Here is a 22,669-nt window from a genome sequence, read left to right on the forward strand (position 1 = left end):
AAATTTAAAAAAGTAAACTTTTTTTAAAAAATTTTTGCCACAAATTATAATTATCCTCATCATCTTTAATCTAGGCATAAGAAATAAAAATATTTAAATATTTTATCAAGCTTAAGGTTAGATCTATCTTATATCCAAATATAATAATGAATATTACTGGAGATATATACATTTGAAATTGGGGTCTATTAAACACCACCCGAGTACTAGCGTCATTTTTTTCACCGGAGTATTGAAAGGTCGACTCGACATATTATAGTGTTATTAACTACACTTTTACAAAATGATTTTTCCCCATAAATCAATTGTTTTATACTACATTTTCCCAGGCGCTTTTACCACGGGGTACGGGTGGGAAAGGGGCTATGAGGCAAGATCATCTTTGACTTGTCATAGGTTATCAATGAAATAACAAATGAATAAATTTTATCTATCTATTCTGATAATTCGATTCAAGCGATTCGAATAAATATAATTATTTGAATAATTTGTCAAATAAAGGAAATATTCAAATAATAAACCGAATAAACAAATTATTAATATTACCAAATATTCAAATTATTCCTTTAATTCCAATTGAAGAACTTTCTAATCGAACAAAATGTAAATTATTTTACTCGTATTTAAACAAAAGGAATATTCTTTATTCGTATTCGAAGAAAACAAATAATTTACTATTCGTATTTATTACTATTCGATTTGATTTTATTGATTAAAGGCATACTCTAAATAGACTTTTCAAATATATTTTAATTTTATTAATGGCATGGTTATTTAGAAAATAGCAAAGAAATATAAATTGTATATCTATTTTAAATAAAATAAATTGATATTTCTTTCAAAATTAATTTAAATTTAAAACGTGTTGATTTTAAACTTAAGAAATACACTTGAAACAAATCACTAATAAAGAAATAATTTAAGGGACCAGCAGAATATTTAAGGAGCGAGGAACGTTGATGATGAGATGTGGTCTGAATAAAAAATCGCAAACATTAACTTTTAATTTTCCAAAATCTTGAAACGATAGAAACTTTATCTAATAATTATTATGGCTCAGAAAATTTACAAATTTAATTTACAAGGTATAAGAGTATCATCGCTAAATTTACAATTTTTCTTAATTAGAGCTAAAGATCCGTGGGTCATCACAAATTCAAAAAGGTACAAATAAAGTTCTATAAAGTTTGCTAGTAAAAGTTTTATAAGTTAAAAATAATATTTTTTTATAAAATACAAAATAAACATTTAACAAAGTATAACCAGGTTCAAGCTCTCATCCTCAGAATTCTAATAAAATCTATAGAAGAAAAAATTAATAATTCCACATGTAAAATACATGTAATTATAAAAAATCACTATAAATGTAATTTTATTAATATAACACGCCCCATCTATATATAAATAAATACCCTAACATATACTGTGGTATTGCGCAAAGTATAAATAATTCCCATTTTATAAATATTATTCATACGCTTCATGCTCAAGGGATTGTGGCTATAATTATCTCATACCATAGTCGCTTATCGTCATCCGTATGGTGGAGTCTAGCTTAGATCTTTAATGTCTACGGACAGGAAATTTCACTCATGCAATCATAAATTATTTTATAATTTCCCATAACGCGTTAGTCTAGTAATATGTTGAGTTGTTAATTAAATTAGTGTCAAATATTTTTCTTAATAATTTTAATGATTTTTCAATATATTAAATTTTCATAATAGTTGCAATTTGGTCATTGTATAGTATCGAACTTTTAGGCCCGCACTCGTTAAAAAAATGAAATCGAAAACCAAAAATTTAAAATCCAAGTGAGAATTTAATGATTTATTATTTAAATATTATGTTTCCAGGTATGCTATAGATAAAGAGTTTAAATCATTTTTTATCGGGAATTCAATAGAGGTACATTTTTTCAAATATAATATTTAATAAAATAATCAGGTTTCTAATGATGGTAAATTTCTATTCTGTCCAAAAAATGATATTTTGAATGTGATTGATTTGGAATTGAACAATATTACTCATACAGTTGGCCAAGTATCATATATATTAATTATGCAAATGTAACTTATTATGAAGATTGATTCTGGAGAGCAAATATCATCCTTTTCATTATATGGAGTAGAAAATGTAATTATATCATACAAAAGTAACTTAATAAAATTGTGGAATTGGAAAAATTTAGAATGTTTAAAAGCTTGGAAGGTATATTTATCGATAATGTTTAAAATGCATAGGTTTTAACAGACTTTACTAATGACACCCATAATTACTATGACAATTGACAGCATTTCCTCCTCACTATTAGCAATAGGCACAACCTTTAATTCAATGATTAAAATATGGGATCTTAATAAGGGTTACTATACACATCATTTTAAACAAATAGGGAGTGGGTCTGTTAAGTTTGCTATTAATTTCAATATAAAATAATTTTCTATTAATATAGTCATCTACAATTTTTTTGTGATTTTGAAAATTCTCAAGTCAAGGCTATAATAGCTGCATGTGATGATAATTCAATTAATATATGGACATTAAATGATGTCGTTCAAAATAAAATCAAGAAACAAAAATTAGATTTAAATACTACAGAACACAATATATCTAATTTTCATTCGCTAATAGGTCACAATGCTAATATTACTGGGCTTATCATTTTAAATGGTCAAAACAAGTTATTAAGGTTTACTAGATTATGAATACATTTAAAGTCTTTTAGAATTTTGATATATTTTAATTTTTACAATGTTTATAGCATGGTAGCAATTTTTGTCTTTTTTAAAAAAAGAATTTCTGAATAATAGTATTAAAATTCTTTACCTTTGTAAATCAATTATTTGATAAAGTTGAACTAATAAAACTTGAAAGTATTTAAAAAAATTAAACTTGTAGAACAAAAGCATTATCTTTGCATATCTATACATTGTCAATTATCAAAGTTATTATTTTATAATTTAAGCTCAGGACGAGACAAATTACTTATCTTATGGGATTTACTTACATACACTTCCCTTAAAATGTTTCAAGCTAAACATGGCTTTGAAGGAGGCATGAAACAATTACCATCATTGACTTCCCTCAATAATAACAATTTCTTATTTTTATGTAATTTTGTCTCTGCTGATTCTGATTTAACACTGAGAAAATGGGAATTAACTGCCTGCCAAGAGGATGGTGATTTAGGAAATAAAATTTATTTAGACAATAGAAAATTGACCTGTCAGACCAATTATAATCTAAAAATTACCCTCGAAAATTCTTTAATTCCTCTCCAAAAAAGTGAAAATGATATATTAGAAAACGATTCAGATTTAACCTCTAATAATGCCCTGACTCCCAAATATCTCACCCTCGGTGCAGACAAACTCTTTGTAACCAATCACCAGCATGATATCTTTGGTGTAAAATGTGATACACTTAAAAATTTTACCATGGTTTGTAAAAATATATTTAAAAGGTCCAGTTCGATATGGAAGAACCACCAAAAATGGACTGGACCTATGTTTTTGGAAAATAGACTAGTTCAAGTCATGGATCTTAAAAAAAATCGACTTTTTAAAAATATTTTTGCAACATATCAATGATTTTAAAAAAAAATACAAATTGAACTGGTCTGTATTTATTTTATATATTTTTTTAAAACTTTAATCATTTAAAAAAAATACAGTATATTGGAGACATTGAGGAAGTAACGGCTGTAAAATTTATAGCCGAAAAAGCTGACGATCAATATCCATACTTAGCGGTAGCTGATAATACCCCTCAGGTCAATATTTAAGAGAATTCCTTATTAATATTTTTTTCAAATTTTTATTTTGTAAAAGATTTTAATTATAACAACATTACTTGTAGTTTTGCTTTTAGAAGTTATTTACAATATATTTACACCAGGAACTTATAACCAATAATTTATCCCAACATAAGTAATATCAGCATTTTTAAATTTAAATTTAGAATGCCAAAAATGAATTTTCTTAAGGGCAAGCTTAAATGATATAAGTTAATAATTCACTGCTTTTATAACTGGTTGTTTTTCCTATAAATAATAATTAAAAATTTTATTCCAAAATTAGCCCAAAATTTTTACCCTACCATCTTTTGATTCGTTCGTATTATATGGACACACTGAAAATATTATGGCCTTATCTACATTTCCGAAAAAATCTGGTCTATTAGTTAGCGCGTCAAAAGTAATTAATTAGTTAAAATATTTTGTAGCACTACACTTATTTAGGGATCCGAACCATTATCTATAAAAGTTCGGTTACAGTTTAGTTGGGAATTTTTTTTTAAAATCGACAAAATTATAAGGAGGTTTTTTGGCAAATTGTTTTTATTGAGTAAATATACAATGCACATTAGAACAAAATACTATATTTAAGACGTATTATAAATAGATCATGTTAAATAATTTATATTTTATTATTTATATAAATATCAATTAAAAGGATAACACGATGAAGTTATGGAGACTTAACCCCCTTAGACGGAGATTTAAATGTTTATACACCTTCATAGGCCACACCAACTCTGTTACAGCACTGGCTTGTTCAGCTGAGTAAAATATATATATATTTTATAAAACCATCGATGCTCATAAGTAGCTCCCTTTGATAAGTTTACTCCAAAATGGCGAAGTTGAGTTCTAGTACAAATTTTTTTTAAACTTGGCCTCGAGATTTAAGCTTTAAAGAAAAAAATCTCTCCTCTCTAGGCTGAGCCGTTATTTCAACAATTACTATTTTCATGAAATTACCATTTTAAATCTCTCACCCAATTTATATCTTAACAAAAAAACAATTATTTAAAAAAAATAGAAATAATCAAATCTGTTAACGCATATCTTTTTGTTACATTTTCTATAACTATTTCTTCTCTAAGACATCAAATTGTTATCATAATTTTAATCTTCATGAGAATAATAAATGAAATATGGGCTGAGTTTTAATTTTTATTTGAATATAATGTTTTTTGAAAGCTAGAAACATGGCTAGAGGTTAGTATTAAATTATTTAAAAAATATTATATATAATAACATAAATCATTTTATTTTCATTTTGACTTGATAATCAAGAATATCACATTAAGAATGGACTAGAACTCATCATATTATACACACATGATTCATTTTAATTAAAATTATACAATATAGATGGAATTTAGACTCATATTCAGGATTGTCAGGTTAAAATTTTCAAATTGTTGCAGAAATTTGAAATTTTGCGGGAGAAATATGAAAATTGAAGAAGAAATCTGAAAATTTCTATAAAAAAATGAAGATTTTGCAGGCGACCTTAAACCAGGTTTGTGAAATGACTTAGTTACCCCCCCCCCCCCCCGGGCCATTCAATGTCAAATCGATCACGATTTGGCCGACCCCTTTTAATTTAAAAATTTCTGTAATTATTTAGATAGGTAAAAAAAATGATATCCGTTTATTTTAGCACGCTAGCACACCTGGTTCCATAGATACAGGGCCTCAAGGGTGCGAAAATTGTGACCTTCAAATCTGCAAATTTTTTCAAAATGCTTATAAATTTATATAGTAAAAATAAGTATAATTTATCAAATTGTAGGTAAAAAAATTTCTAAAGGTCTATCATAAAAAAAAAAATTAGGCGCCAATTTTAGTTTTTAACTTTCGGATTACCTATATTATATTACCCATTTTTTTAAACAATAAATGGAGTTGGTTTTAGATAATTTTATTTGACTTTGAACCTTTTAACTATGTGAAAACCTTGACGACGCTATCGGCTCTTCCGAAATAAGCATTTTTACCAAAATGTGAAAATTTTATTTGCATGTAATGGATGGCATTATACGAAACTACAAATTATGGCTAAAATTTTGTTGTTAATTTACCAATAACAGGATATTTTCACATTTTATGCTAAAAAATTTATAATTTCTATTAAATGTGCCAATTAAACTGGGAAGCATTGGGGGCAAATGCCCCTTAGACATCTTAATGTATCAAATTTTCAATAAAAGATATTTTTCGTATAATTATTTATTATTCATTTTTATTAATGATAACGATTGATTGTCATAGATACAAGTTGTAATATATTTATATTTTTGATATATTAAATTCGCATTTATACTCGAATAAAATCTTTTATTTAATATTTGCGATTTTGTTGAATTTGAATAAAATTTTTCAATTTTATCCTGAGAAATTAGATAAAAATATGAAATTTATGAGTTCCTGGTATAGTGAGCGCTTTATAGAATCTCTATTTGCACTTCCTCATATTCGTCTTCCATAATATAGGAGATATAGATTCCATAAATAAAATTTATACGCATTTGCCATGAGATGACAGAAATGCCACTTAGCTTTTATTCCCAAATTATCTTCATTTTGGAAAAGATCGATTAAATGTTTGCGATTCTTATATTGTAATGCTGCTCCATCTGAAAAGTAGTAGAATTTCTCAGCTAAGTAGCGGACTAAATATTTTTGGAATAAATGAATTACAATTGTATTATGAATAAGCAATTCCGATATTATTATATAACTTAAATTATTTAAATTATTAAGTGTCTTAATTAATGAAAGGTAACTTGCGCTTTATTCCAATAAAATTCTTGCACTAAATCTTGAACCACATTGGTGTAATTTTCAGCAAAATCAACAATATATTCTCCTTCATTTAAATTCAATAGAATTCATGCCTTAAAAAATTTTTGAGACACTAAACAATAATTTTACATTTATTATCTCCTTTCTCCAGACTGTCCTCATCAGACTTAAAATGCGCTCTGATGAGGCATTCGAATGAGTTAAGGAAAATACATGCTCTTATATTTTTTCCAAGAATGGGGATTTAACATTATTACGAAAAAATTCTACTTACTTCTTTCCCTCTGCTTTTAGGCCATCTATTTTGAGAATTTTGGAGAATACTAAAAAATAGAGAGCATTACAATCTCCTCAAACAATACATCAATCTATATCGGTATTTTTTATATTTTTATTAAATTACAAAATCTATCAATTGTTGGTTTCTGCTCCAAGGTCATAACTTATATACATTTGTAAATCGACTTATTAAAATCAAATATAATTGCGAATAATCTAAAATTGTTTTAGTAAAAATTCTGCTTCATTTAAAATGATGCCATTAATTATGGCAACACTTGAAAATTTTAAAATGACATTTTTAGAAATAGCGTCATGAAATTTATTATCAATTTTTAGCTGTAAAGATGAATAAAGTTGTGGCATAATTTTGTGAGTCATTATTCAAAGATTCTTCTGGTTTCAATTGCACATTAATAGCATGTAGTAGATCTTTAACATGTGAAACCATGCTTAAATATGGTTCCGCCAATTCGTTTGCGAAAATTTTTTAAAATATTTGGACAACTTTTATAATTTTCATTTAAAAAAAATATCACTTTAATTAAAGGTTCGAAAAAATTAAAAATCATTTTTAAAGATAACACGAAAAACCCTTGAAAGGCAATCATTAGCTTTGGGATATAGAAGAATGCCTGGCACACATTCATTTGATAAAATTGCCGAGTTCTTGGAAGAAGTTCATAGAGAGTATGGGATTTCTGATTACGGATAATGCATCCAATTTTGTCAAGTCATATACTCAATATGGTATAAAATTTAATACTCTTGACAACGATTTTGAAGATGAAGATGACCTATTAGAGTTTAATGAAATCAATGATGGTTAGGACAGAATTTATTTTAAAAATCATTATCTTTAGATGATATATTATTACCCAGTCACATTAGATGTGCTTGCCACACTTTGTCTTTAATTGCTACTAAAGATAGTATATAATCAATATCAAGCTCAAAGAATCTTAGAAGGATTCATTATGGAGTAATGGGAAGATGCACAAAATTATGGAAGGCCAAATTCTTCTGTAAGGATAAGGGAGATAACAGGTGGTATTCATCTAAAAGTTCCATGCATAACGAGGTGGAACAGTTTATATGATAGTATGACTTCATTATTAAAATGTAAATCAGATTTAAATTTATTATGAAACAATTGATTGTCCTATTTTAAAAGAAATGGATAATGTTTATATGGAGGAATAGTGTACTTTTAGACCCTGTATCAATTGCATTAGATAAACTACAAGCGCAGAGTAGTACATTTTACGGGGAATTGGTGCCTATACTATTTATAGTTAAAAAGTACATAGGCCAACTTGAAAACTCTAGTTTCAATATTGTCTACCTTTATTAAACGCTATCCAAAATAATATGGGCAAAAGATTTGGGAAAATTTTTTCTTATGATGATGAATATAATGAGGCTTTTTTGGCATCAATTATCACATCCATATTTTAAGAACCTATGGATTGAGTCTGATGATAAAAAAAATATTTTCAAAAAAATCCCTCCCTATCGCAACTATTGGGCTAAAACTAACATTAAAATGTCTGATTATTATAATTAACTCAGTAAATAATGGTTGCATCCTCATTATTTTATATTTTAGGAGCATACTTTTGTATTGCAATAGATGTAGATACACTCACCTGCACTAACTTGTTCCTCCCACAATGTTGTAATTAAATGCAATAGAGCATAGTCTACAGAGTGTTTTTACAGAATTGAGTCAGCACAATGTTAACCTAATACCAATTGGCTGTATAGGCCATATACAGACTTTGGCAGGTCTTCCGGAAAAAGAATCTTGATACAGATACAGATTCTTTATAAAAAAATGAATCTTGGATACAGATATTAGTATCTTATTCAAAATACCAAAAAAATGAGATAAAAGATACTTATCATTCATTACCAATTAAATTAGAATAGTTTATAAAATAAAATTTTTATTATTTATTGGTGAAGAACATAACATACACATATAATATTAATAAATATTTATAATAATCAATAAAATATTTATTGATGAGTTAATTATAATAATCAGGTATTTTAATATTAGTTTTAGCCCAATAGCATTGATAAGGAGGAATTTGTAATATAAATTTGAAAATAAGTTAAAAAAAAATTAAATCAAATCATTATTTTTTTTAATCAATTTTTCAAAAAATTTGTCATTTGAGCCTTTACCATTTCGGCGTATTTAACATTGTGCCAAAACTAAATAACCTTTCAACAGGGGCTGATGAGATGATGGTATTCCAGTTAGTGATCTGCATCGGGCCTAATTTTTCAAGCCCGGCCCGAAATTATTTTTAAAAGGTTTTGCCGTCCCGAACCCGAAATTTATTTTTAAAAAATTTACCGGTCCGGCCAGGTATTTAAATATAGAAATTAATTTTTATAATTATTTAAAATAAAAGACATATTATTGCGTTTAGTTTCAATAAATTAAATCAAAAATTTTTATTTTACATAAAAAATTCAATATAAAATTGATAAATTTAGATATATTTAATAAAATTTCCAAGGTCCGACCCGACTCGGTCCGAAATTTTTTTAAAAATATTAGGCCCGGCCCGAACCCGATTATTTTAAATAAAATTAGGCCCAAGCCCGGCCCGAAGTCCGTATGGGCCGGGCCTAACTTTGCAGATCTCTAATTCCAGTATTATATTTTAAAAAATTTCCTTAATTGAAGGATAAAAATTAAGCATTTTTAGTGTATTTTGGCGATCTTTAATATAATTTAAAACTTCCAGCTCAATGTTGTTTGTATTATTGAACTTAACAACATTTGTTTCACAAATAACATCATTTTCTTTATAAGATATTAAATCCATTGGTGATACAGTTTAAACTTGAAGGTATACTATTAGTGCTAGATTTAAAGCTTCGTTTAGTAATATATTTTGAAAATATTATTTTTGGGCACCAATTCCCCGTAAAATATACTACTCTGCCCTTGTAGTTTGTCTAATGCAATTGATACAGGGCCTAAAACTTTACATTACTCCTTCATATAAACAATATCCATTTCTTTTAAATTAGGACAATCAGTTGTTTCAAATAATAAATTTGAATCTGATTTATATTTTAATAATGAAGTAATACTATCATATAAACTGTTTCACCTCGTTATGCATGGAACCTTTAGCTGAATACCACCTGTTATCTCCCTTGTCTTTACAGAAGATTTGGGCCTTCCATAATTTTGTACATTTCCCCATTACTCCATAATGAATCCTTCCAAAATTCTTTGACTTGATATGGATGATATACTATCTTTATCAATTAAGGACAAAGTGTGGCAAGCACACCTAATGTGACTGGGTAATAATATATCATTTAAAGATAATGATTTTAAAAAAAATTCTGTCCTAACCATCATTGATTTCATTAAACTCTAATAGGTCATCCTCATCTTCAAAATCGTTGTCAAGAGTATTAAATTTTATACCATATAGAGTAAATGACTTGACAAAATTGGATGCATTATCCGTAATCAGAAATCCCATACTCTATAGACTTCTTCCAAGAACTCAGCGTTTTATCAAATGAATATTTGACAGGTATTCTACACCCCAAGGCTCTTGATTGTCTTTCAAGGGTTTCTCGTTATCTTTAAAAATGATTTTAAAAATTTTTCGAACCTTTAACACATGTAGGAAATCTACTACATGTTATTAATGTGCAATTGCAATCAGAAGAATCTTTGATAATAATGATTAACAAAATTATGCTACAACTTTATTCATCTTTACAGCTAAAAATTAATAAAAATTTTTATGACGCTATTGCTAAAAATGTCATTTTAAAATGTTCAAGTGTTGCCTTAACTAATGGCTTCTTTCTAAGCAGCATTTTTACTAAAACAATTTTAGATTATTCGCAATCAAAATTTGATTTTAATAACTCGATTTACAAATATATAAATATTATGACCTTGGAGCAGAAACCAACAATTGATAGATTTTGTAATTTAATATTTATATTAAAAATACCGATAGAGATAGATGTCTTGTTTGAGGAGATTGTAATGCTCTCTATTTTTTAGTATTTACCAGAATGCTCAAATATAGATGGCCTAAAAGCAGACAAGAAATGGGTATATTTTTTTCTTAATTACGATAAATCCCCATGCTTGGAAAAAATATTCTAGGATGTATTCTCTTTACCTCATTCGATGCCTCATCGGAACGCATTTCTAGTCTGATGAGGATAGCCTGGAGAAAGGAGAGAAATCGGATTGCTCTGACAACATTAGAGGTCGAGCTCATGGTTAAACAAAATTGTAATTATGTCATGCCATCAATTTTATAAATATCTCAATAACGACTATAAACGTTTTGTTTCAATATTTAAATCTCATATAAATAATTAATACTATAACTACCTATTTGAATTTTCCATATTTTATAAAATCTTTTTTATACATTCACCTAAAATATTCTATTTTTTAAATTGTAAATTAAGGATCGTTTTTTTATAAAATTAATATATTTTAATTAAAAAATATTTGTGGGCTCTTCTCGCACCACCCATTGCACATTCGGAATAGAATTTCGATTAAATTTATTAATTATCTAAGGATAAATAATATTACTTATATTTTGCCTTTTTATATTTTTTTGTTTAAATTTTATTTTGTCAAAAAATTGGTTGAGTATAATTTACCAAAAACTATATAGCCTATGGTCCTTTAACGTGCATATCAGTTTTGTATGAAATCTTCCTTCACCACTAATGGGCTTTCAGAGAAGAATTTTTCTTTTTAATTTTAAATTGAGAAATTAGAGAATGACATTTTATAGTTAATAACTCCTGATTATCAATAGGCAAAGTTCCGACATTTGATTTCGTCAAAATCCTCTTCCACTAATTGTAAAAAGTTTTGGTTAAATTATGGTTATATTGTTATTCGACTAGTTCTTATTCAAAAGTTAAGCAAGTTCTTGTTTTTCAATCTTTAATTAATGATGTAAAAGTAGACGACTAAAATTAAATGTAAAAGGAATAAAAATCAATATTTCTGCGAAGATTATCTATATCCCCATCAGTAAGTCCCGCTGACCACTTATACACTAATTTAAGCTAATTTAGAGATTAAATATGATTTTATTTGCATAAATATTCTAAATTCATACTGCTTTGTTGTTAAGGCTGTGCATTTATATATAACTAACAAAATTAAAATTATTTTATTCAAATAAATTAAAAAGATTTTAATACATCTATAGAAAATGAATATATACCATGGGAGCATTTAGGCGTCTTTTCATTTTAGACCAAAGATTTACCATGTTAAAGGTTTTCTTGGCAAGAATTTTTAAAATCCTTCCATTAAAATCCTAATTTAAAATCGGCGAAATTGAGCCGTTTAACAACATTAAATTTTGAAGCTGTTTTAAAAAAGTCATTCGAAATAAAATTTTTATTTTTTGTCGTACATAAAATAAAATAGTTTAGAAAGCGATTACGTTATAAGCGCCAGTTCCGATCTCACTATAAAATTTTGGTCATTGCAATTCGGTCAGCTGAAAAAGAAAAAGGACGAACAAACTAACCCGGACAAATCAACCGAAATGTCGGATGATAAAATAATCGTTAAAAACGTGAATGTTAAATACACAATCAAAGCCCACGACAAGGATATCAATTGCCTCTGTTTATCGCCTCGTAATTCAAAATATTTCGCCACCGGGTCTATGGACAAAACCGCCAAAGTTTTTTTTTAGATATAGATTTTTTTTAAAATATGAATCGATTAAAGCCTAAAAAGCAAAGTCAGCACATCAAAATGGCATTTAAAAAAATCATTTATCATAAAATGATTTTTTTTTAAAATAACTTTTGTAATGTCAATCATTTATTTATAGCTGTGGAACACAACCGACGGTAAATTGGTAGGGATCTTCAAGGGTCACAAACGAGGTGTCTGGGATTTAGCCTTCTCAGATATTCACCAAATTTTGGCCACATGCTCAGGTGACACAACTATAAAACTATGGATACTCTCTGATTTTAATTGCATTCGTACTTTGGAAGGACATACTTGCGCTGTTTTGCATCTTCAATTCGTCACTCAATCTACCCAGCTATTAACTTCGTAATTATATATTATACAAATTAATTACCCTACATGAATTTTCACAATGACCCTATTTTTTTCTCTTTTAATTCGAAAGAATTAGAATATTTGTCGGCTTATTGAAAAAATTACTATATTTTTAGCTATTAAGCCAATTCTTAGCCGAAAATTATCACTTTGAAGAAACGAATATAGAGTAAAACGCCTTAATGTTAGCGGAGTTTCTCCGACACACTCCTGTAGATTGAGCGGATTAGCTGACATTTAGCCATTACCTAACTATAATATAATATTATATGCTGCATTATATCAATTAATTTGAATATTCAATTCATTTTTTTTATCCTAGTTCATCAGATGGCTTGATGAAGTTATGGACGATCGAGACTGAGAATTGTGTAACCTTTGATGCCCACGAAGGTAAAATATGGAGTTTTACTACAAATAAAAATGAAAGCTTGATGGCCACTGGGGGTGGTTCTGATGGGAAAATCTTGATTTGGAAGGTTCCTATAAATTTTTGGAATATCAAAAATTGTCAACTCATAATATTTTTTTTAGTTAGCTTCTAGATTGAACCTGCTACTGCCAGTTTTCTATTTGAATCAAACCTTTTTTTTTTAAATTTTACCCGAACCAATTCATATTAAACGTTTTGATGGAATATAAAATACTGGTTTTAAATATATTTATGAATTTTTAAATAGAGTAGGATTAAATTAACCCTCAATTGCATTAAATATTTTTAAAAAAATGTACTAGTGATCAAACTATATATTTTTCTATTCATTTTACTTATCTAAGAACAATTATATCTTCATCTTTTATTTATTTATCCTAGTGAACGTGAATGATAAAAAAAATTTATATCTCGCCCTAGAAACAAAAAGAAAGTTTTTCGCCATATTTGTAAAATAAATAATTATATAAATCATTAATTTATTTATTTTCAAAATTGTACATTTTAAAAATGATGATTTGATATGACTTATTTATTTTTATATGTATGCTTATTTCTTGTTTATACGGTAATTTGATCTTTATTTTATTCTTTCATTACCTTCGAGTTTTGAGAAGAGAAAAAAAGAAAGAATATTGGAAAGAACAGTCTTAAACCTTTAAAATAACGGTTAGAAGCACGAAATTAGAGTTATAATAATATGTTTAAAATATGTAAGCAGCAAATTAATTCGATTCTGAGATATAATGGCATATCTAATTTGGAGTTTGCTTGAACCACACCTAGTCCCATGTTATTTCCACCTGCGATACTAAGGATTATTATGTAAACATTAGTTATATACAATCGGATTCATATTAGTATTCATATATAGTATGAGTAATACTGTAAAACACTCATATAATTTAAAGCCCAAATTGAAATTTCAAGGAGGAGGGAGGGCCATAACTGAAAAAGCATCCGATAGTTAAAAAATATTATCTGCTTTAAATTTTTTTTATGATCACAACAAAATGATTGGTTGATTCTAATCACCGTGATGGGAGCTAGACCTCGAAGAAGAAGGCAAGGATTAAAATGATAGTGAAGTCATAATACAAACTATACATTGTCTTGCTCAAGATTATGGAAAATGGGGAATGGTGATCTGAAGGGCTCTTGAGTTACCCCAAATAATATGCATATGATAGTTTTTATATTAAATCAATAAATAGGTATTTTGTGTTTTAAATGATTTTAACACTTCAATCTGTGCAGTAGAGGGTTGTTAACACTTTTTTAAAAATATTTTTATTTTATATCATGTCCATTTTTTTTAAATTAAATTTAATATCAGGACGTATCACAAGAAGAAAAAAAGGAAACAAACTTAATCAAAGAAACTCAAATTAAAAGGTTTTTTTTAAAAAAAAAAATATATAATGTATGAACCTAAAATTATTTTTTTTAATAGTCGTCAAGAAATTTCGAATTTAATGAAGGAAAAGATATACGATCATAGAATTTTCAAACTTACGATCGAAACCGAAGACAAGGATACCCTTCTAAAAGCTTTAAATGGTATTACTATTTTTCAGATTTAATAATAAATTTATAAAATTAAATTGGTAAGAAAATACGTATTATAAAATAAAAGAGTAAATATGGCAATTTCTTTAATTTTTTAAAAAAAGAAGATATTCTAGAATTCAGCGTTGGGGGCAGACTAATATAGACTAAAACTGTCCTTTAAAAATTTATGATAATTTTTATTTGTATTACAAAATATATATATGCATGGCAATATTAATTTATATCTACCTCGATATCATGTGTATCCGGTCACTGATTTTATAATAAGAATAAATTTCAAACTAAGTGTAACTGATCTAATCCCCCCCCCCCATAATTTTAGATATGCTTTTAGATCCTCAAAATATGGTCAAATTGGAAAAAGCTATCAAAAAGTTGGAATTAGGAGAAATCGGTAATTATAATAGTCAATAATTATAATATAATAACCAAAAAAAATTACATTTTTATTTTTCTGCTTATTTTTTGGTTTGATTTTGATTGAAATATAGCGTTTTTATATTTGATTTTATTTATTAAATTTTATTTTAGAAATGGTTTTTTGGTGTTTTTTGTTTTGCCTGATTTAACTAAAAAATTTTGATTTTAGTCTTAGTCCTACTTATATAAATAATTGAAGTTTTAAAAATTTATTTAAGGTTATTATTATATAATATGGTTTCCTTAACTTTATCAAAATTTAATTGCTCTTATATATTTTTTGCTAAAAAACAATGTTTTAGATTCTCTCTTTCGTTTTTCATCGCAATGGAACACGAACGCCAAAACATGTTATCCGGCACAAATCGTCCTCAATACTATTCTAAAATCCATTCACCCCGACGTCCTCGTTAAATTGCCTAACATCATTTCATCTATCCAATCCATCGTTCCTTATACAGGTATCATTTTTGAAACCTTCTGATAGTTTATATTTATCATTTGAATGCCGGTCCTAAATTTTCCAGCCTTTCAAATATTTAGCAGATTTTGCTCTAACGATTAGTCGAATTTTCTATTAAATTATACAATTTTTTTTTTATTTATAACAAATATTTTCCAACAAATAATAAGTATTGCATATTGGTAAGTTTAATATGCAGAATTATTTTAATTCTCTCAATAAAATAAATAATTAATTAATTACAGACAGGCACTACGATCGAATCAACAAATTATACCAAGATTCCACTTTCATAGAATATGTTGGCAAGTGTATCGCCCTCGAACCACTATTAGATTAAAACGCATATCATGAATGACGAATGTTTTATAATCGACTGTGTTGTACGAAATATTTAATAATAATAAAAAAAGCGCGAATCGTTTTATTTTTAAGATATAACCAGAGTTTGGAACCTAATTTTTTAAAAATGTGTTTCCGGTTTTAAACAATTGAAGGCAATCAAAAAAATTCTAATAATTTTAAGCAAATCAATAAACCCTCTATAATTGAATCATAAAATATTTTAGTTTTTATATATAAAATGACTTCCGTTTTTTGTTAGAACCGGTTTATATAAATTTAAAAATGGGGGTTTTTCCGGTCTAAGATTTGAACTTGCTCTGAGGGTTATCTAGTTTACTTTCAAACTCTGATATTGCTGATTTTAGTTTGATGGATTTGCCAAGCATAAATTTAATTTTGGCTTGCCTAAAATGTAATCTATTTGAGACTTTGTCTCATTTTATAAGTTTGGATATTTTTTACTGATTAATTGCAAGCAAAATATATTGAATTGAATGGGTTATAATTTTTAAAATGATTTATATTTTCGATTATGAGCCATTTTGAAGTATTGTTTGATTAGGAATACCTTAATTATTTATTAATATAATTTATTTAAAGATTTATTCGTGATTATAATTAATTATAAATAATATGTAACAATTAGTTAAAGTTACCCAGATGAGTGGATAAAGGCTATAAACTGCCCGGTACTTAAGTTATATTTATAAAGATATGATATAAAAATATTTTTCATATATCTTGAAATAAAAATGATATTATATTTTTTTGAATGAATTTGTTTTATAAATAATAAATCAAAAGTATTTTTAATTTTTAATTTCTATTTTCGTATCACAATGTTCATAGTAAGGACATTTCGGAAATAATTGCCCATACGGGTGTTCGGATAACTGACACACATTGCAAGCTTCTTTCTGTTGTTGTGTCTTTTAAAGAATATTAGATAATAAAATACCTAAAAAAATTTGCACATAGTCTAAAAAACCTGGCTATTAATTGGTACATAAAAAACCAAGTAGGGATTTTTTCACATCTTTAAAAAAAATGATAAGAAAAAACCAGGGCTGTGAACCCGAACCCTCATTTTACTGAACCCAAACCCATCCCTTTTTAAAATTTAGGATTTATGGTTTAATAACTTTTTGAAAATATCGTATCGTCGCCTGATTATACTGTTCTTTATCCACTTTTTGAAAAAATTGATTTTTTTTCGCAAAATGTATATTTTAAGGTCAGAATTATCGATCCCAACAATTAAAATGCTATAAATGAATCTAGATTTCCAAGGATCTCCGGTAAATTGTACTATGTGCTTTTTTAGTGTTTTATTAAGGATTATATTCTATATCCATCCAACTAATAGGATTAATGATCATTTTATCGCCAATTAAATTGGCTTAATAAGTTTAGGCTTATTTTATTCTACATCCAAATAAGGAGAAATTGTCAAATTAGAGTGCTAAAATTTTTCCCAGAATTTATGTTTTATCTTAATTTTTTTTTTACATTATAAATTTCTTCCAACAATTGAAAAACCGATAATAAAATTCCTGTTAAAATTTATTTTTGGGAACAAATTTAAGAAAAAATGCTGATTTTACATGGATATAGAAACATAAACCATGATTTATGAATTTGAAATTAGATTTTTATTCTATCTTCAAGACGTAGAAAACATTTACGAATTTTTGCAATTTCAAATTTTATTCTATGTCCACATCTAGGAAAATTATATTGCAATTGCTTTATGAAAATTTTTCATATATTATTTTCAGTGTGATCTAAAATAAATATAAAAAAAAATTTCTAGCTCTTACCGTTTTGAAAGGAAAGATTTAAAAAAGGCTCTCCTGTAAAGTTGCAAATGTGGAGTTAGAATAGTATAATTCCCAGGCGGAGATTTATATAACTATATTAAAGTTAAATGTAAAAAAAAGGATGCAAATTATTTAAAACCTAACTTTTTTATTTTCAATATAGAAACATTTTTTGGTAAATTATTTTGCGTGGAATCATTTTTATAATATTTTAGAGTACTCCATTTTATGTAAAAATTTTACCCATATATTTTGTAAAAATTTTTTAAAAATAATACATAAAAATATATATTTTATGAATAATTATTTTTGTTGGATTATTAAATTAAAAGTAAGACCAAAGAAAACGACATAATCACAAGGTAAAATATCTATATTAATTGAAAAATTGATTTTTTAATTTAACATCTCGATTTTGGAAGATATGATAATTCGCTTATTTTCTAATAAATTATTTTATGATCAAATATAGTAAAATAAAGTATAAAAACTGATGTCTCTGTTATTTTTTTAAATTTTATAAGTCTTTATTTTTCTGGATCACAGACCCTCAACCCAATCTGGTTGATAGATTTTCACTGAACTGAACCCTTTTTTAAGAAGTAGGGTTCACATCACAGCCCTGAAAATAAAACAAAGTATTTTTAAAATAGACTTGATTTTTATTTATCTGCGGAATAAGCAGTAATTAGAGCTCTACACGAACAGAGCGAATTTGACCTGTTCGAAGTCGAGCCAGACGAATTTGGACTTCTCCAAAGAGTGTCGGGCAGGATTTGCAAAAACACTCGATTCAGGGCTCTAACCTTTATTCTTGGTTCTTCACTTTTGCTCATTTTTGCTATGATGCCAGATGTTAAAAAACGAGTATAAAAGCTGCATATATAATTAAAATATACAATATATGAGTACCTGTCTCAAAATGGTTTCCACTAGAGTCGAAGAAAACTCTTGCGATTTCTTGCTGTTCTTTGTATTATAGAATTTTTCATAGTCAAATATTGCCCCCTTGGTCGAAAAGGCTAACCCTGCCAATTTTCTCAAAGATAGAGGATTTGGGTTTTTGGTTTGAATCTATTTTTTTTATTAAACAATAATTTATAAAACATTTTTTTGAAATGAACCATTTATAATTAAAAAAATTTCCATCTCAAGCTCATTGGCTTCACTAGACTTGAAAATCCCAGGGGGCTCAAATTTAAAAAAAAACTGAATTTTTTAAAATATTTTTATTTAGATTTTCTAATTTTTTTTAATTTGCAGGGGCTACAGTTCCTTCGCCCTCACCCTCATAGTAGCGCTCTCAGATTAGTATATGATCATTAATTTAATCGTATCCATAGCCCTAACTATATTGGTACCAGAGTTGTTAAAAGATACTTTTTAAATGGATCTAGATACAGATACATCGTCTAAAATAATATCTAGATACCGATATTTTAATCAAAAATCTATCTAGATACAGATACCACATTTTTATATCTAGATACAGGATCTAGATCCTAACTCTGATTGGTACAAATTGCTAGTTTTACCCATCCTCTAAACTAACGGTTAAATATCAAAAATAAAATTTGTTGGTGAAATGAAAGGAAATTTTACGTTATTTCAGTGTTAGTTCAATCACACTAATCAATATAAATAAAAATGCGTTCCCTTCGATAAATTCTTCAGTACTATATATTTCCATATCAATAATTAATAATGTTAACAATGAAATAATTTATTTAAGTTATTACATTGTGATATCCTATTTAAAATGCAGAAAATATCTAATTTTAAATACAGCTGAATTTTTTTAAAAATTGAATGTATAGAAGAACACCATAATACGCAGTCGAAGAAATGTGAGTCAGATTTCCCTTGAATAAGAGTATCCCTTGCTACAAGGCTTATTTGACTTTTTAATGTCTTAAATATTTTAAGAATGTTTATTTCATTCTTTTTTTAAATAGCTCAAAGGAGTGACAAGAAAAATGTAAATAATAAGATCTAAAAAAGCATGGATGACCATCCCAGGAAGGAGGGGATTTTCAAGAAGTTATATCGAAATCGACAGATCTTTTACCCTAAGTAAAATTCATCTAGGGATCACCGTTGTCAGGCCATTATTTTTTTTTCTCCAAATTATTTATTTCTAAGATGTTGGTTAGCGATTATGATAAAAATTACAGATAAATATTATTTCTAAAGCTATTTTAAAAAAATTATTTCTTTTTGAGCCTTATCCAGAATTCATATTTAATGTGGACAGAGGAATAGAGTATGCCTTTGAATACCACGTTTTATATTTCTTATTTTGTCTTTATAAATTAAGGCGATGCCTGCGAAAGTGCTTATATATTTTGTGTAATAATTTGCCTTGAATCATTATGGATCAAATATATGTAGGGCGAGATGGGTTTATTTTTAAAATATTTTTATCTAGCCGAATAACTTTGCCTTAAAGAAGTTATTTTATAAATTGCAACTTTTATGCTCTTGAGCGTTTGTCGAAAAGAAAGCTTACATAGCACGGCCCTGATTATTAAAATTGAGTTATTTTAAAATAATTTTGACCCAAAAATTAAAAATAGAAGAATTGAATGAATACCCATGTGATTTCACAACAGGTGAATTAATATAATTCAAATTTTTAACCCCTGCCTTTATATTTATTATTTATATTACCCTTCCCAGATTTTAACGCCATTTTTCTTGCCTATATAAAGAAGGTAATTTGAATTCTCTATATACCTTAGTGTTCAAATAGTTGTTATTGTAATCTAATCCATAATGAGAATCTTCGTTTAAGTTTTCGGGATATCTACTAATCACGTTATAAGTCACTCCGTTCTCCCACAGTTTTACTTTAATATTGTTGAATTCCGCCTCGTTGTATAAAAACTATCAAAAAAAATTTTTTTTTTTTTAAATAATCGATTAGACCGACCATTTATATTATTATTAACTAAAATAATCTCTTAAAATTAGTAAAAATCTTTATTATTATTACTTGTAAAACAATACCAGACTCACCTAGTTCACGATAAAATCTTAAGCAACATAAATCTTTTTTTTCTAAGTTGATGTTATGACAAAATTCTAGGATTTAAGAATTACTTCGTCTTGGGGTGTTATTGAGATGAAAATTTTAATGGCCGACGGGTCAAATATATAGTCCTCGAGAGATCGATAAAGCAATTTGCAATTACAAGTTGTGGTCTCAAGATTGGCGAAATTGAGAAGAGGCGTTGTTTTGGGAATATCCGCTGAAAGAGTGTTTCTTAATTATTTATAATTTCGTTACAATTTTGATTTTTTTTTAAAAGATCTACTTTTGAACTCATTTTCGCCTTTTGGAACCCATCTTATTCCCTTCTTTAAAATGTTTACTTTTTAAATCTCTTTCAAGATCCCCAGCTGGACCCAAGTTAAGTCAAATGTTAAGAACTAGGACTAAAAAGGAAACATTTACTTTTTTAAATTAGGGTCAGTCTTGTGAGAAGGGTTAACTAATGTTGTTAAACGGCTCTATTTTGTTGATTTTTAGCCAAAATATTATGCAGGCCTCGAGATTTCGTTCATATATGTCCAAACATCTGCCATCTATGAGTAAATCTTCAGGGTTGCATAATATTTTTTGGCTAAAATATTAGGCTATCCATTTTAAAAATCGAGGCGTTTAATTATACTAGGGGCACCCTATGCAACTCTTTGAAAAATATGATCAACGCTTTCGATTTTAATAACTAAGATATATCATTATTATATTCTTAAATCTTTAAAAAATGTGTTCAATTTTAATTGTTCATAGATCATTTTCTTAAAATTATTTGAAGACAATACAATCTTCATTTTTTTACAAATTATAAGCCAAAGTGACGATGTAAGGCTTCCCCAGAAATGTCTTATAGGTGACTATGCCAAATTTAACATCGTTATATCCTTCCTGGTGTAATCTTTCTCCCAACATTTTAAGTAGATTCTGCAATGCCAACGTGTGGTCCGTGCTTTGATTTATATTTTTATACAAATAAGAATGAATAAAAAAATAATTAATTTTATAAATTAATCCGTATTATACTAATTAATCTCCTTTTCCGGGTTAACCAGTAAGACTATTTGAATCGATTTGTTAGGACTTTCCAATTGTTGAGGTTTCCAAATATCTTCCAAATACTTGCCTTCATAGAGAACTATAAGATATTAACCATAATTTAATGGGTATATGAAAGCATATATTTACCGCAAGCAGGATTTCTTTCCAAGTGTATGTACTTTGCCCCACACATTGTAACGTATGCATTTAAGGCAGGGCATAGATTTTTTTTGCTTGCTATTTGATTTGAACATTGTTCTGAGAGAAGTGTTTATGAATGATAATAAAAAAAAAATTCTATCTTTATTCAAAACCATAAGAATAGCAAAAATGAAAACATATAAATCACAACATATATTTGTAAAAATACAATTAGCCACATATTGTTCGATAGTATAATGTCTTCTCATTTCATAGATTATGTGTTCGTTTGATAATCCGTATTACAGGGTTTGCCATTGTTTTCGCACAGAAACTCTTATTATGTGGCACAAAATATGCAAAAAACATTTTTTATATTTTGTCATCATTCAATTC

The 22,669-nt window shown here is 27.2% G+C and overlaps 2 protein-coding genes across 2 annotated transcripts in view; one reads left to right on the forward strand and one right to left on the reverse strand.

The window, feature by feature from the left end:
* Nucleotides 1–1,788: 1,788 nt before the first annotated feature.
* LOC135929104 (transducin beta-like protein 3) lies at nucleotides 1,789–16,428 on the forward strand. Its single transcript, XM_065465612.1, has 18 exons — nucleotides 1,789–1,814; nucleotides 1,857–1,908; nucleotides 1,948–2,043; nucleotides 2,086–2,211; nucleotides 2,254–2,411; nucleotides 2,456–2,692; nucleotides 2,969–3,443; nucleotides 3,677–3,775; nucleotides 4,083–4,199; nucleotides 4,458–4,567; nucleotides 12,345–12,606; nucleotides 12,760–12,989; nucleotides 13,321–13,477; nucleotides 14,768–14,826; nucleotides 14,885–14,991; nucleotides 15,326–15,397; nucleotides 15,726–15,884; nucleotides 16,132–16,428. The coding sequence occupies exons 5-18, from the start codon at nucleotides 2,263–2,265 to the stop codon at nucleotides 16,224–16,226; spliced, it is 2,328 nt and encodes a 775-aa protein (XP_065321684.1). The 5' UTR covers nucleotides 1,789–1,814; nucleotides 1,857–1,908; nucleotides 1,948–2,043; nucleotides 2,086–2,211; nucleotides 2,254–2,262; the 3' UTR covers nucleotides 16,227–16,428.
* Nucleotides 16,429–16,817: 389 nt separating this feature from the next.
* The window catches only part of LOC135929103 (uncharacterized), a 48,854-nt gene continuing 43,002 nt past the window's right edge, over nucleotides 16,818–22,669 (reverse strand). The window contains exons 36-42 of the mRNA XM_065465611.1: nucleotides 22,280–22,390; nucleotides 22,118–22,229; nucleotides 21,897–22,043; nucleotides 21,154–21,316; nucleotides 20,788–20,937; nucleotides 18,964–19,125; nucleotides 16,818–17,160 (exon numbers count right to left, since the gene is read on the reverse strand). Coding sequence (XP_065321683.1) covers nucleotides 17,041–17,160; nucleotides 18,964–19,125; nucleotides 20,788–20,937; nucleotides 21,154–21,316; nucleotides 21,897–22,043; nucleotides 22,118–22,229; nucleotides 22,280–22,390 — 965 coding nt within the window. The 3' untranslated portion in view covers nucleotides 16,818–17,040. The remainder of the gene's footprint in view (nucleotides 17,161–18,963; nucleotides 19,126–20,787; nucleotides 20,938–21,153; nucleotides 21,317–21,896; nucleotides 22,044–22,117; nucleotides 22,230–22,279; nucleotides 22,391–22,669) is intronic.

Source organism: Gordionus sp. m RMFG-2023, chromosome 4 (genome assembly GCF_954871325.1).
Source record: "Gordionus sp. m RMFG-2023 chromosome 4, tfGorSpeb1-WG-v2, whole genome shotgun sequence".
Taxonomy (NCBI): domain Eukaryota; kingdom Metazoa; phylum Nematomorpha; class Gordioida; order Chordodea; family Parachordodidae; genus Gordionus; species Gordionus sp. m RMFG-2023.